We start from the raw sequence: 12,032 nt of genomic DNA, 5'->3' as shown, positions 1-12,032 counted from the left end.
ACCCCAATGTTCATAGCAGCATTATTTACAATAGCAGAGATAAGGAAGCAACCTACATGTCCATCAACAGATGAATGGGTAAAGAAGATATGGCATATATATATATATATATATATATATATATATATGATGGAATACTACTCAGCCATAAAAAAGAATGAAAATTTGCCATTTGCAGCAACATGATGGACTTGGAGCATATTATGCTTAGTGAAATAAGTCAGAAGAGAAAGACAAATACTGTACAATATCACTTATATGTGGAATCTAAAAGAAAAAAAAAAAACTACCGAATATAACAAAAAAGAAACAGACTCACACATAATAGAGTACAAACTAGTGGTTACCAACGGAGAGAGGGAAGGGGAGTGGGGCAAGATAGAGATAGTGGATTAAGAGGTACAAATCATTATGTATAAAATAAATAAGCTACAAGGATATATTATACACCACAAGGAATATAGCAATATTTTATAATAACTATAAATGGAGTATCACCTTTAAAATTGTGATTCATTATGTTGTACACTTGAAACATATAATATTGTACATCAACTATACCTCAATTTTAAGAAAACCCAATATCGAACACTTTAAAATGATGAAATTTATGGTAAATGAATTATATCTCGATAAAAATGTTTATATATTTACTATAGAAAGTGTTAAAACGTGTGTCTTTTCACATATGCATTTTGGTTTTGTTAACAAAATCACATACCATTCTCTGCTTCTTCAACTTAATATGACTTGAAGATATTCCACGTCATTAAATCTTCCTATGACAGTTTTTAAAAAGTACTGTTGATACATCCAACAACACTCATGCTTCTCAAAAGCATGTTTACCAAAATTAGCCAGATTCAAAAGCATACATGTTATTCTATTCCCCTTAATGAAATTCAAAAATGGGCAATACTGATCTGTGATATTAGAGGTTAGACTAGTGGTCAACTTTAGGGGACTTATTGACTGAGTTGGGACATTTAAGGGCCTTCTGGGGTACTAGAAGTGTTCTATATCTTCATCTGGAAGATGGTGATATAAAAATATGCCTATAAGTAAAAATCCATTTATCTGTATGCTTAACATGTTTGCATACCATTGTATATAAACTATAGTTCAACTAAAATTTAAAAAAATAAAATAATAAAAAACAATATGGCATCGGTGGAAGGCTAGACAAACAGACTAATGGAATAGACTAAACTGCTCAGAAACAGCTTGATGATTGATGATAGATAGATAGATAGATGATAGATAATTTTTATTTTTATGTGACTAACCAATTTACAACAAAATCTCCACTACAGTTCAATTGGGCAAAGGATGGTCTTTTCAATAAATGGTGATTAAATGAAAATATGAACCTTGACTATATTAAAAAATGAATCTTGACCCCCTACCTCACACCAAACACAGAAAATTAACTTCAGATTAAACATAGACTTAAATGTTAAAGGCAAAATAATAAAGTTTCTAAAAGAAAAACTAGGAGAATATATTCATTATATTAGTCAGAAATTTCTTAACCAGAAATTATTAGTCATAAAAGAAAAAACTAATAAATTGAATTTCATAATATTAAGGATTTTTGCTCATCGAAAGATACAATTAAGAGAGAGAGAAAGCAAACCACAGACCGAGAGGATATTTGTGAAATACATATATTTGTATCCAGAATATATAAAGAATTTCTACTTCCAATAAGAAGACAGGAACCTCAGATTTAAAACAGTCAAAATATTTGCTCAAACTTTTCACTTTTTAAAGTATCCAAATGGTCAATGATCATGTGAGAAGATGGTCAACATCATAATTCATTAAAGAATTGAAAACTGAAAATACAATGAAATAGCAGTAGACATCCAGTAGAATAGCTAAAATTAAAAGGGCTGAAAATACTGAATGTTGGCAAGAATGCAGAGCATCTTGAACTCTAATGCATTGCTAGTAAGAATATAAATTGTTTCAACCACTTTGGAAAAATATTTGGCAGTGCTTACTAAAACTAAATACACATATACTCACGGCTCAGGAATTCCAATCCTAGGTGCATTTCTGAGAGCAATGAGTTCATATATGTACCAAAAGGCATGTACAAGAATGTTCATTAACAGCTTTCTTCATAATAGCTCCAAACTAGAATACACACCGAATGTCCACCTATAATAGAATTGATAAGAAGTTCTTATACTCAATACAATGGAATTCTACACAGCAATAAGAAGGATGGACTGCTTCTACCCAAAGTAATATGGATAAATCTCACAGACAAAATGATGAGTGAAAGAAGCCAGATACAAGAGAGTATATTCCGTATGCTTCCACTGAAATAAAGCACGAGAACCAACAAAATTAAGCTGACATAATAGAACCTTCTAAGTGCTGGAGATGTTTTATATCTTGATTTGTGTGGTGGTTACATAGGTGTGTACATAAGTAAAAATTCGTTCAACTTTACACCGAAGATTTATGTACCTCACTGTATGTAAAATTAGAACTTTATATAAAATTAAATTAAAAGACATGTACAAAAATCTTTATAGAAGCATTTTTCATAGTAGTTCCAAATCATAAACAACCTAAAAGCTCATCAATAATAGAATCAATGTATAAATTATGGTATATTCATACTGTAGAGTACTACATAAAAATGAAAACACACCCCAAACTACTGATACAAAAACATGACTGAATCTCAAAAACATAACTAATTGAGGAAAAGAAGCCAGACTAACATATGATTTAACAATTCCACTCCTACATATATTTCCAAAAGAATTGAAATCAGGGACTCAAATACTTGTAAATCAATGTTCATAGCAGCCAAAAAGTGGAAATAGCCCAAGTGTCCATCAGTGGATGAATGGACTAACACAATGTGGTGTATCCATACAACGGAATATTACTCAGCCATAAAAACAATGCAGTACTGACACCTGCTACAACATGAATGAACCCTGAAAACATTATGTTCAGTAAAAGAAGCCAGACCCAAAATGACAAATAATATATGATTCCATTTATATCGGGTACCTAGAATAGGCAAATCCATAGAGACAGAAAGTAGAATAGAGGTTACCAGGGGCTGGGGGAGAGGGGAATAGGGAGTTATCATTTAAAGGCTACAGAATTTATGTTTGGGATGATGAAGAAGTTCTGGAAATGAACAGTGGTGATGATTGCACAACATTGTGAATGTACTTAATGCCACAGAATTGCATACTTAAAAATGGTTGAAATGGTAAGTTTTATGTTATGTATATTTTATCACTATTTTTAAAAAGAAATGGGACAAAAATACATACTGCATGCTTCCATTTTTATGAAGTTCTAGAACAGGCAAAACTAATGTATGGTGATAGAGGTCAGGATAGCATTTGCCTTTGGTTGGAGTATTAACTGGAGGGTCAAAGGGGTCGTTACACGGATGCATACCTGTGTAAAAACATGGTCAAACTTTCACTTTACAGTATATACATTATATTTCCATTTAAAAAGAAAATAAAGAGGAATGGAAACTGGGGGAAACTGCCATTTAAAATTTGCTTCCATTTCTTTATCCCTTGATCATGGAGACTCAGGCTCATCTGGAGGCAGATTCTCTCTTTGGGGAGGTCAGTAAGATTGGCCCTTCTGATTCTACTTGTATAAAACCAGAAGCTGTGCATTGTCATGGAGACAACTACAAAGCACCTTAAAACTGACTGCAGAGATTGAGTGTCTTGCCTTGGTTACTCATAGTGGGCATGGCTAGTCAGAGATGTGCTTATGAGGCTTCTTGACTTTGGGGGTGGAAAGGGACAGGATAAGGGAAAGAGGGGCAGACAAAAATATTTCTTGGCTATGTATAAACAGGAGGCACTGCGCTTCAACCGCTGCTTGTTCCCATGGGAGTGGGTTATGGGGGCAGAGGTGGGGAGGCAGGAATGATGAATGCACCTTGCAGGTGAGCAGAGTGGATGAAGTGGCTGCTTTCATAAGACTTTGTAAGACTCTGGGCATAAGCAGTGTTGCTTCAGGCACCTCAGAGCAGAGTGTGAAACGAAGCTGTAAAAAGGGCCAAGAGTTTCTTCACCTCTCCCATCACCTCTCAGAACTCTGCACCCAGTTCGGAGCATTGAGACACAGCATCCTTGCTTTGAACACTTGCAATCTTACCCAAAGCAAAGCTCCTTGAGTGAGGGCAGACAGGGGGAATGTGGAAAACATGGGGAGAGGGTGGCAACTGTAAAGCAATTTGAGCACACGAGTAAGCATCCTTTTTGCATGTCCAGGGATACTAGGCAGAAATGTTGACAGGGAATCAGCCTGAGGTACAGCAGCCACTCTGTTGGGACCACTGTAATTTGGGCATCAAAAGTGAAGATGACCTCAGCTTATACTTACAGTCTAGTTAAACCTGGATGGAACAACCATATATATGCCTAACTCCGTGGGCCTATGTATATGTGCAAGTTTTTTTTTTGTTTGTTTGTTTGTTTTTTGTTTGTTTTTGGCGGTATGTGGGCCTCTCACTGTTGTGGCCTCTCCCATTGCGGAGCACAGGCTCCGGACGCACAGGCTAAGCAGCCATGGCTCACGGGCCCAGCCGCTCCGCGGCACGTGGGATCCTCCCGGACCGGGGCACGAACCTGTGTCCCCTGCATCGGCAGGCGGACTTCCAACCACTGCGCCACCAGGGAAGCCCCCGAGAATACTTTTTTCTTTTTGTGTGTGGTATGCGGGCCTCTCACTGTTGTGGCCTCTCCCGTTGCGGAGCACAAGCTCCAGACGCACAGGCCCAGCGGCCATGGCTCACGGGCCCAGCCGCTCCGCGGCACGTGGGATCCTCCCGGACCGGGGCACGAACCCGTGTCCCCTGCATCAGCAGGTGGACTCTCAACCACTGCGCCACCAGGGAAGCCCTGTGCAAGTTTTAATGTGCATACTTTCTTAACCAAATTGATATCCTACCATGTATTATTTTGAATCTACTTTTATTTTTATGGAGTGGTCTGTTTGGGGCATTACGTTGTCATTGGAGATTCTTTTGAGGCTGTGTTCCTGAGGCCAGGACATTTGCCCAGTTGCTGGGGTCTTGCCACCTAACTTCCAGCTAGAGAGGAACCCACCTGTCCTCCCACCCCTCACTCCTGTGCCTCCCCCCACTGGATTGTGGGCTGTTACTTGGTCCCAGTAGCCTCCCACATAATTGGGGCCCAGCTCCACTCCTTCCATGGGGGTAAAAGAGGACCTGTTTTCAGAAGCCTTGGCAGGCAGGGTCCAGAAGTCCAAGAGCTGCAGGTCAGGTCATCCATTGTCACCGTACTAGTGAGAAGAACACACCACACCCAGGGAGCCCTCCTCTGCCTCCAGCCCACCCCGACCTGGCCACAGTTTGCTAAGGCAGGCAACTGTGGAGAGAGGGGTCATGTGACTCGCCCTGGGGTATAGCAGGGAGGGTACTTGCATCTGATTCTCTTGATCCCCCAAGGGGTATGCTTTTCCACCCACCCCCAAGCCTCCCCACAAGTGAATCTGGCGGAGGAAGCAAATTTTATCCACAGATCACACACCAAAGACAGAAAAACACTAATTTAATTGCTACCACAAATAGAGAATTGAATTAAGGCAGTATAGTACATCTCCACTTATCCTTAGAATCTTTTGTACAGTAAGTTTTGCTTTAAATGTCAATTTGGATCAATAATCGAGATTTGTATTGAACAATGTTTTCTTGAATTCTAAAGAAAAATCATTCCCTGGGCTGTCAAGTGTGATGATACAAGACATCTACACCTTAACATGGTGGATCACAGAACCTCAACCAAGGGTAGTGGGCTTGGCTGATATTGGCAAGTCTTCCTCCCCGCCTCCCCCCACCATCCCCACCACAGCTAGGAGGCTCAGAGGGATGGGGCAGGAGGGAACCGCTTTTGAAGAAGCACTTGTTTACAAGTCCAGACAGTACTCCATTCACTTCTGGCTACCAGTTATTACCTCAAATTCCCTTCTGAATGAAAAGGAAAAATGTAAAAACTGATTGCGTAAAAACAGCAGGCTGTGTATAATATTAAAAGCATGACTGTAATTGATCCTAGCAACCATAAGTTTGGATGTGGGGAGAAACCAGTTTATGGATGGATTTGTTTTTCCAGAACTAAATGAAAGAAAATCCTGGCAAATACTAAAAAAGGTAAGTAACTACAAATAAGGTAAAAATATCTTGTCATTTGCATTCATGTTTGACTACAAAAATCAGCACCAATGTTTGAATTTTCACAAAATAGAAATAATTCGGTGCTGCAATATCTTTCCTTTTGCCATTTGATCTCATAGGCATAAATATTTATTTTAATAAGAGTTTAGTGAATTGTGTTCTTCAGATAGGGGTCATATTTTGTTGCTGGAATTTAGAAAGGAAACTGTTTCAAGCACTTGTACTTTATCGCAATTGCCTTTCTGACTGCCCTTAAAAGTACAATAGATACTTAAACACATAAAGCTCTGCGGTCACATTCACTTTACAGAAGGCTTTACTATAGCGCACCTTTACCATTGCGCATGCGCTCCTCCCCCACTCACCCCCTGGAGGAATGGGAGAAGAAAGCAGGAACAAGGAGAAGGAAACGAGGAGTGAGGAGTGGGGAGAAACGGTTACACAGGAGTGGGGAAAAACTAAAGTCTACAAGTTCAAGGATCACTGTGGGCTCACAGTCAACCACAGGAGGAAAGGGAGGCTCAGAACAGAAGTCAAGCTTGAGGAGAATTTGGTCTCTAAAGGAGCAAGCACACACACACACTCACACTTTTGCAGAGTACATAATGTAAAGGAGGGGTATGCCTGAAAGGTAGGTGTAGCTTACACTGTCTGTGAGTCAGTGTCTGCATGTGTCTGTGTGTAGTCGAACTAAGATATCTCACTTTGTATTACATATGCTAGCCAACCTTAAAAGTGGACCACTGCTTGGCCACCCCCCCTAAGATCATTTTTCACACATCAATTTCATCAGAATCTGTTTCAACATCAGTAACCACAACTTCTTGGTAATCGTCGGTGGCAATGGTGACCACAATGGCGTCAGCAGGGGCAGCGGCAGCAGCAGGCTCCAGCGGGCTGGCAACAGGGTTGGGGGACTCAGTGGCAGGGCTGGAGGCCGGCTCAGGGAGGTCAGTGATGTCGCACTCTAGGTGGCCAGCAGCAGTGGGCTCAGGCTGGCTGGCGATGGCAGGCTCCAGGTAGCTGATGGCAAAGGGCTCAGGATAGTCGGCAGGCTCGGGGTGGCCAGTGACACGCTTGGGGTGGCTAGAGGCAGGCTTGAAATAGACAGAGTCAGCCCTGAAGTGGACAGAGGCAGGCATAGGGTAGACAGTGGCAGACTTGGCGTAACCAGAGGCAGACTTGGAGTGACTAAAGACAGACTTATGGTGACCAGAGGCAGATGTGCAGTGGGCAGAGGCAGACCCGGAGTGGCTGGAGGCTGGCCTGGGGTGGCCAGAGGCACGCTCAGGTTGGCCAGCTGCAGCACCACCAGGTAGTGGAACATTCCGGACGTTCATCGGTATTTCCTCCGCAGCAGGGCAGGCACGGGCATAGCCTTGGTCGCGGGCTTGGGCTTGGGCACGGGCACGGGCACGGGCACGGGCGCGGGCGCGGATGCGGGCGCGGGCGAAGGCTCGGGCCTCCTGCGTTTCCAAGACGTTAGTGATGAGGCCAGAGAGGAACAGGATAGGATGCCGCATAGCATGGAAAATGGTCCAGTATTCCCTTCGGAAATTCTCATTGAAGAGACCGTAGATCACAGCATTGAGGCAGCTGTTGAAGTAGGCTATGAAGTAGGCTGCAAGATAAAGCCAGTTGGGGACCTTGTCTGCCATCTCCTTTGGACTGACAGCCACCAAGACAGTGAGCACGTTGATAGGGCACCAGCACGCTGCAAAGAGGAGGAAGATCACAAACATGGTTAGAAAATTGTGAACCTCAGCAAGCTGGTTGTCAGGATTCTGCCCAGCCGGGTCACGGGCTGCCAGCACTTTGGTCCAGATCCTCACATAGCAGAAACCCACTATGAGCAGAGGGAGGACAAAGTGGATGCAGACGATGGTCACAGCAAAGGCAGGGTTGTTCACATTGTTGAAGATGCAGGTGTAGGTGCGAGGATCATACTCGATGGTGCCAATGTACATGTTGGGCAGGACAGCCAGGACAGTCATGATCCAGGTGACAACCAGGTAAATGCAGGTATTGCGCACGCTGAAGATGCGCTCATACTGGAGGCTGTGACAGATGTAGCAGTAACGGTTGATGGCAATTGCCATGATATTGAAGATAGAACCGACCACACTCAGCCCTGTGATGAATCCAACCATCTGGCACTGTAACTGGCTCAGATCCCAGCCACCAACGGCCATGGCATGCAGCATCAGAGGATAGGGGTAGATGGCCACCAGCATATCAGCCACAGAGAGGCTAACCACGAAGATGTTGCCTGAAAAGCATATTGGGGGGGGGAAGACAGAAGAATAAATGGTTAAATTTAGAAATCTACAAATATAAGCTGGAGGAAAAGGCCAGCTGGAGTCGTGACAATTTAGAATTCTAGAATTCTTTTAAAGAAATACAGTTGTGTTTTTATTTTTAGTTACAAGCATGTCCCAGATGATTCTGATGCACAAGGAAGTTTGGGGGACCTGTCCTTTGACAACCTTTTTTTTCCTTTCAAACAACGTCATCTCTGCTTTGGGAAAAAAGTGAAGTCAGAAAGCAGTAAACACAAAAGCCCGTTGGGGAGCCCTTCACACTCCCACACACACAGACCTGTGGCCATAATTTTAAACAAAAACAAAATGCAAAGTTTTGGCGGAGTAGGGGTGGGGGGACGGAGGGAGTAGAGGGGAGCTGTCTGTTGGAAACAGGCTGGAGGTTAGGGACTGGGGTGGGTGGAGAGATTGGAGAACTGTCAGGACGCCTCAATCTCCCCCAACCCCGAAAAAAAAGCAAATTAGCCCTCTGCCTTCTCTAATTTACCATCGCATTTACAACGCAAACATGTCTAAAGAGAACTATCCGAGAAAGGGCATGTCGTTTTCTTAAGCGGTCTTCCCCAGCGGGATCAGACAATAATCTAAGACTTCGCCCAGTAAATACTTACCATTTCCGAGGTAACCTAAGAGTAAAAACTGAGGGCGGGGAGAGGCCTTGTAAAATTTAGCCTGAGAAATAGTGAGCAAAGAGGGAAAAATATCAGGACAATCCCTGCAAGGATTAGCAGAATTGCTTGCTTCACCCGGGTCCCCGAGCAGAGCCGGACACCGGCACGTTCGCCGCCCTGCACACTGGTTCCAGGCCCCCGGTACCGGGCTTTACTGGAGCCTGCGGGCTAAACAGGAAAGTGCCGGGGTGGTGGAGGGGGCACTCCTGTTTTGTAGGGCGGCGGTAGGAACGCTGTTTGTAAAACCTGCAAGGCCAAGTACAGATGCGGATCTCTTTCTCTGGAAACACCTCATTGCTAATTAGCATTGGTTTGGCAAAATATTGCACTTCATCTTGGACTGGGAGAAAATGAGCACTTTTAAAAGGGCAAAGGAACGGCTCGTTCTGCTTCCTACCGCCAGCACTGCCAAGGCGAGGCCTCGGCGCTTTCTACCCAAGAGGTTCTTTCTAGGGTTTTCCCTCAAAGTAATGAATTTGGAGAAGAAAGGAGGAGAAGAGAGAGGGCAAAGACTTAAAAACAAAACCACAACAACTCTAAAACCCTTTATTTGAATTATGGAAGGAAAGGAAGGTGAAGGAGAAAAGGAAAAAAAGAGAAAATGGACTCTGCAGGTGCCCCACCCCCCGGGGGCTCCGGGGTTGGGCCCCTTGGGACCGCACTGCTGGAGTGCACGTGAGATCCAAGTGTGCGGCCCCACGTCTCCGGGGGACCGAGGAGAAATCAGACACACCCATCAGAGTTTAAAAGAAAACTTTTAATGACTGTGTGCCCGTCACTGCATTTAGAAACTTGTGTGGTGTTTGTGATTCCTCGTCCAAGCAAAGTAATCCCCCAGAGACTGGCGGCCTCCACTCCCCGGCACCCCGCCCGCCCGGGTCCTGTGGGTGCCCGACCCCCTCAGACCCCGCCCCCTCGCTCCCCTCTGCCCTCCGGCCCCAGCCGGCCGGGATCCAGGGAGCGGAGACCCTGGGCGCCGCCCCTCCCTCCCGGGGCCCGAGCAGGGAGTTTGGGCCCCTTGGCCCCTCCCCCACCTCCCCTCTCGAGCCCTCTCCCGCCCAACCTGCAAAGGCGGCTCAAGGCTCCGCAGCGTCTGCCGCCCCCGCCCCCGGCAAGGGGCGCAGCGCCCTGCAGCCTCCAGCACCGTCCCCCAGGCCCGCTCGCAGCTGGCCCCCTCCCCTTGGCACTGGCAGGCCGCGAGGGGAGTCTCGCTCGCCTCCCCACCTCGTCCCATATCCCCGCGCTCTGCGGTTTCCCTGCGCCCCCCACCATCCCCTCTGAGCTCTCTTGCAGCCCTCCCGCGATCCTCACCGGTTCTGCCGTCTTCTATCCCCCCGGGACGCCGAGCTCCCGAACCTTTCCGCCGCCCCGCCCTGCGACCCCCAGTACCCCGCTTACGGACTTCGGGATCTCCGCCGCCGCCGCCGCCGTCGCTGCCACCGCCTGCTGCGCCCAGCCGGCCGCTCGCCTCTCTCCGCCGCGCGCCCTGGGACGGGCGGACGGAGCTCGGCTCCGGCGGGCTCAGACCGCCCTGCTTCACACTCAGGCGCGGGGGTCTGCGCTCCGCCGCCCGGGAGCTGCCCGGGAGCCGCCCTGGAGTCACAGGGCTGCGGCGAGCGGGGGCTCGGCCGGGCTTGGGCTCGGCCGCCGCGCTGCGCACCGGCAAGCGCCGCCTCAGCCGCCGAGAACTTAACTTTACCGGAGCGGGTAGCAACCCCGCTGCTCCCTCCGCGTTTATTCCTCCCGCGCCGCCTCGGCGCGACCACCTCTGCGGCGTCCGGCTCGGCGTGCTGTCCCCGGGCGGCCGCCGGACTCTCCGCTCGGGTGCCAGCTCCCTCTGCATCAGGTTCCCGACGGGGCCGGGCTCGGCGGTGTGCCGCGCACCGCAGGGACGGGGATTTGCACTTGGATGCCCAGAGCTTCTCCGAACCTCCGCAGCCTGGAGAAGCTCTAAGTTTATGGGTCCCCCCGGCAGAACATCATCATCACTCAGGCTCGCAGGGAAATGGGGAGCAGGGCCCGTCCACGGGTTCCCTATCGCAGGAGCCCAAACTAACACCCTAGGTAGGGGTTGCAAGTGGCTGCACGGTGGGTAGGGAGAAGGAAAGGGGTCTTACCAGAATTTCGGAGTTTCTTGTTCTTCGACACAGCCAAAATGACCATGGCGTTGCCGATCAGGTCTACGACTATGGTGATGACCGTTGCGCAGAACATAAAGATGATTAGAGCCGGTGGATAGTCTGGCTGCGGCAGTTTACAGCCAATACAGCCGTATGGGGTGGGAACTGCCAGGGCAGGCCCCATGTTGCTGCTGGAGACCGCTAGGACCTTCCAAGCCGGGTCTGGACAGCGAACACCTGCTCTGTCGCCAGGAGCTTCAGGAAAGCTGCTAACCCTCCGAGAGTCAGAGAGCAAATGACAGCCTTCCCGCCCCTCTCCGATGAGCTTTTAAAGCCTCAAGAGGCGGCTAGCCCCACCCCAAGTCCCTCCCCCCGACCAATCAGAGCTCCCTGATCACCCCCGCTTTGCTCTCCAACTCTTTTTGGACAAATCCACATCGAGGTGTCGTCTTGCTTCCGACTGCCTTGTATGTGCTTCCCCTCTAGCCGCTCCCCCTCCCACCGCATCCCCCAGGTACCCTGCGTCGTGACCAGCTCGGAATCCACCTCCTCCCCACCAGCCACTGCGCATCCGTTTCTAGCAAGTTCTCCCTCCCTCTCTTACGCAAACACCTGGCAAAGCGCTGTAGATTGCAGAGCGGGGCTATAGGGTCCCTCTTGGGGGTCCAGTGCCAACCCAAGCCTGTCTGAGGCCCCCAGCAGAGCGTGAGGAGCG

General features: G+C 47.3%; 1 protein-coding gene across 1 annotated transcript; it reads right to left on the bottom strand.

The window, feature by feature from the left end:
* Nucleotides 1–6,978: 6,978 nt before the first annotated feature.
* GPR50 (G protein-coupled receptor 50) lies at nucleotides 6,979–11,510 on the bottom strand (the record flags this gene model as incomplete). The annotated part of the gene is made up of 2 exons (XM_082609353.1): nucleotides 11,315–11,510; nucleotides 6,979–8,474 (listed from the first exon to the last, which is right to left on the bottom strand). Exons 1-2 carry the CDS (start codon nucleotides 11,499–11,501, stop codon nucleotides 6,979–6,981), a joined length of 1,683 nt encoding a protein of 560 aa, XP_082465479.1. The 5' UTR covers nucleotides 11,502–11,510.
* Nucleotides 11,511–12,032: the final 522 nt, after the last annotated feature.

Source organism: Mesoplodon mirus (genome assembly GCF_964341445.2).
Source record: "Mesoplodon mirus genome assembly, chromosome: X".
Lineage (NCBI taxonomy): Eukaryota > Metazoa > Chordata > Mammalia > Artiodactyla > Ziphiidae > Mesoplodon > Mesoplodon mirus.
Note: the sequence above shows the minus strand (reverse complement) of the source record. Positions and strands in the feature narration are given on the sequence as shown.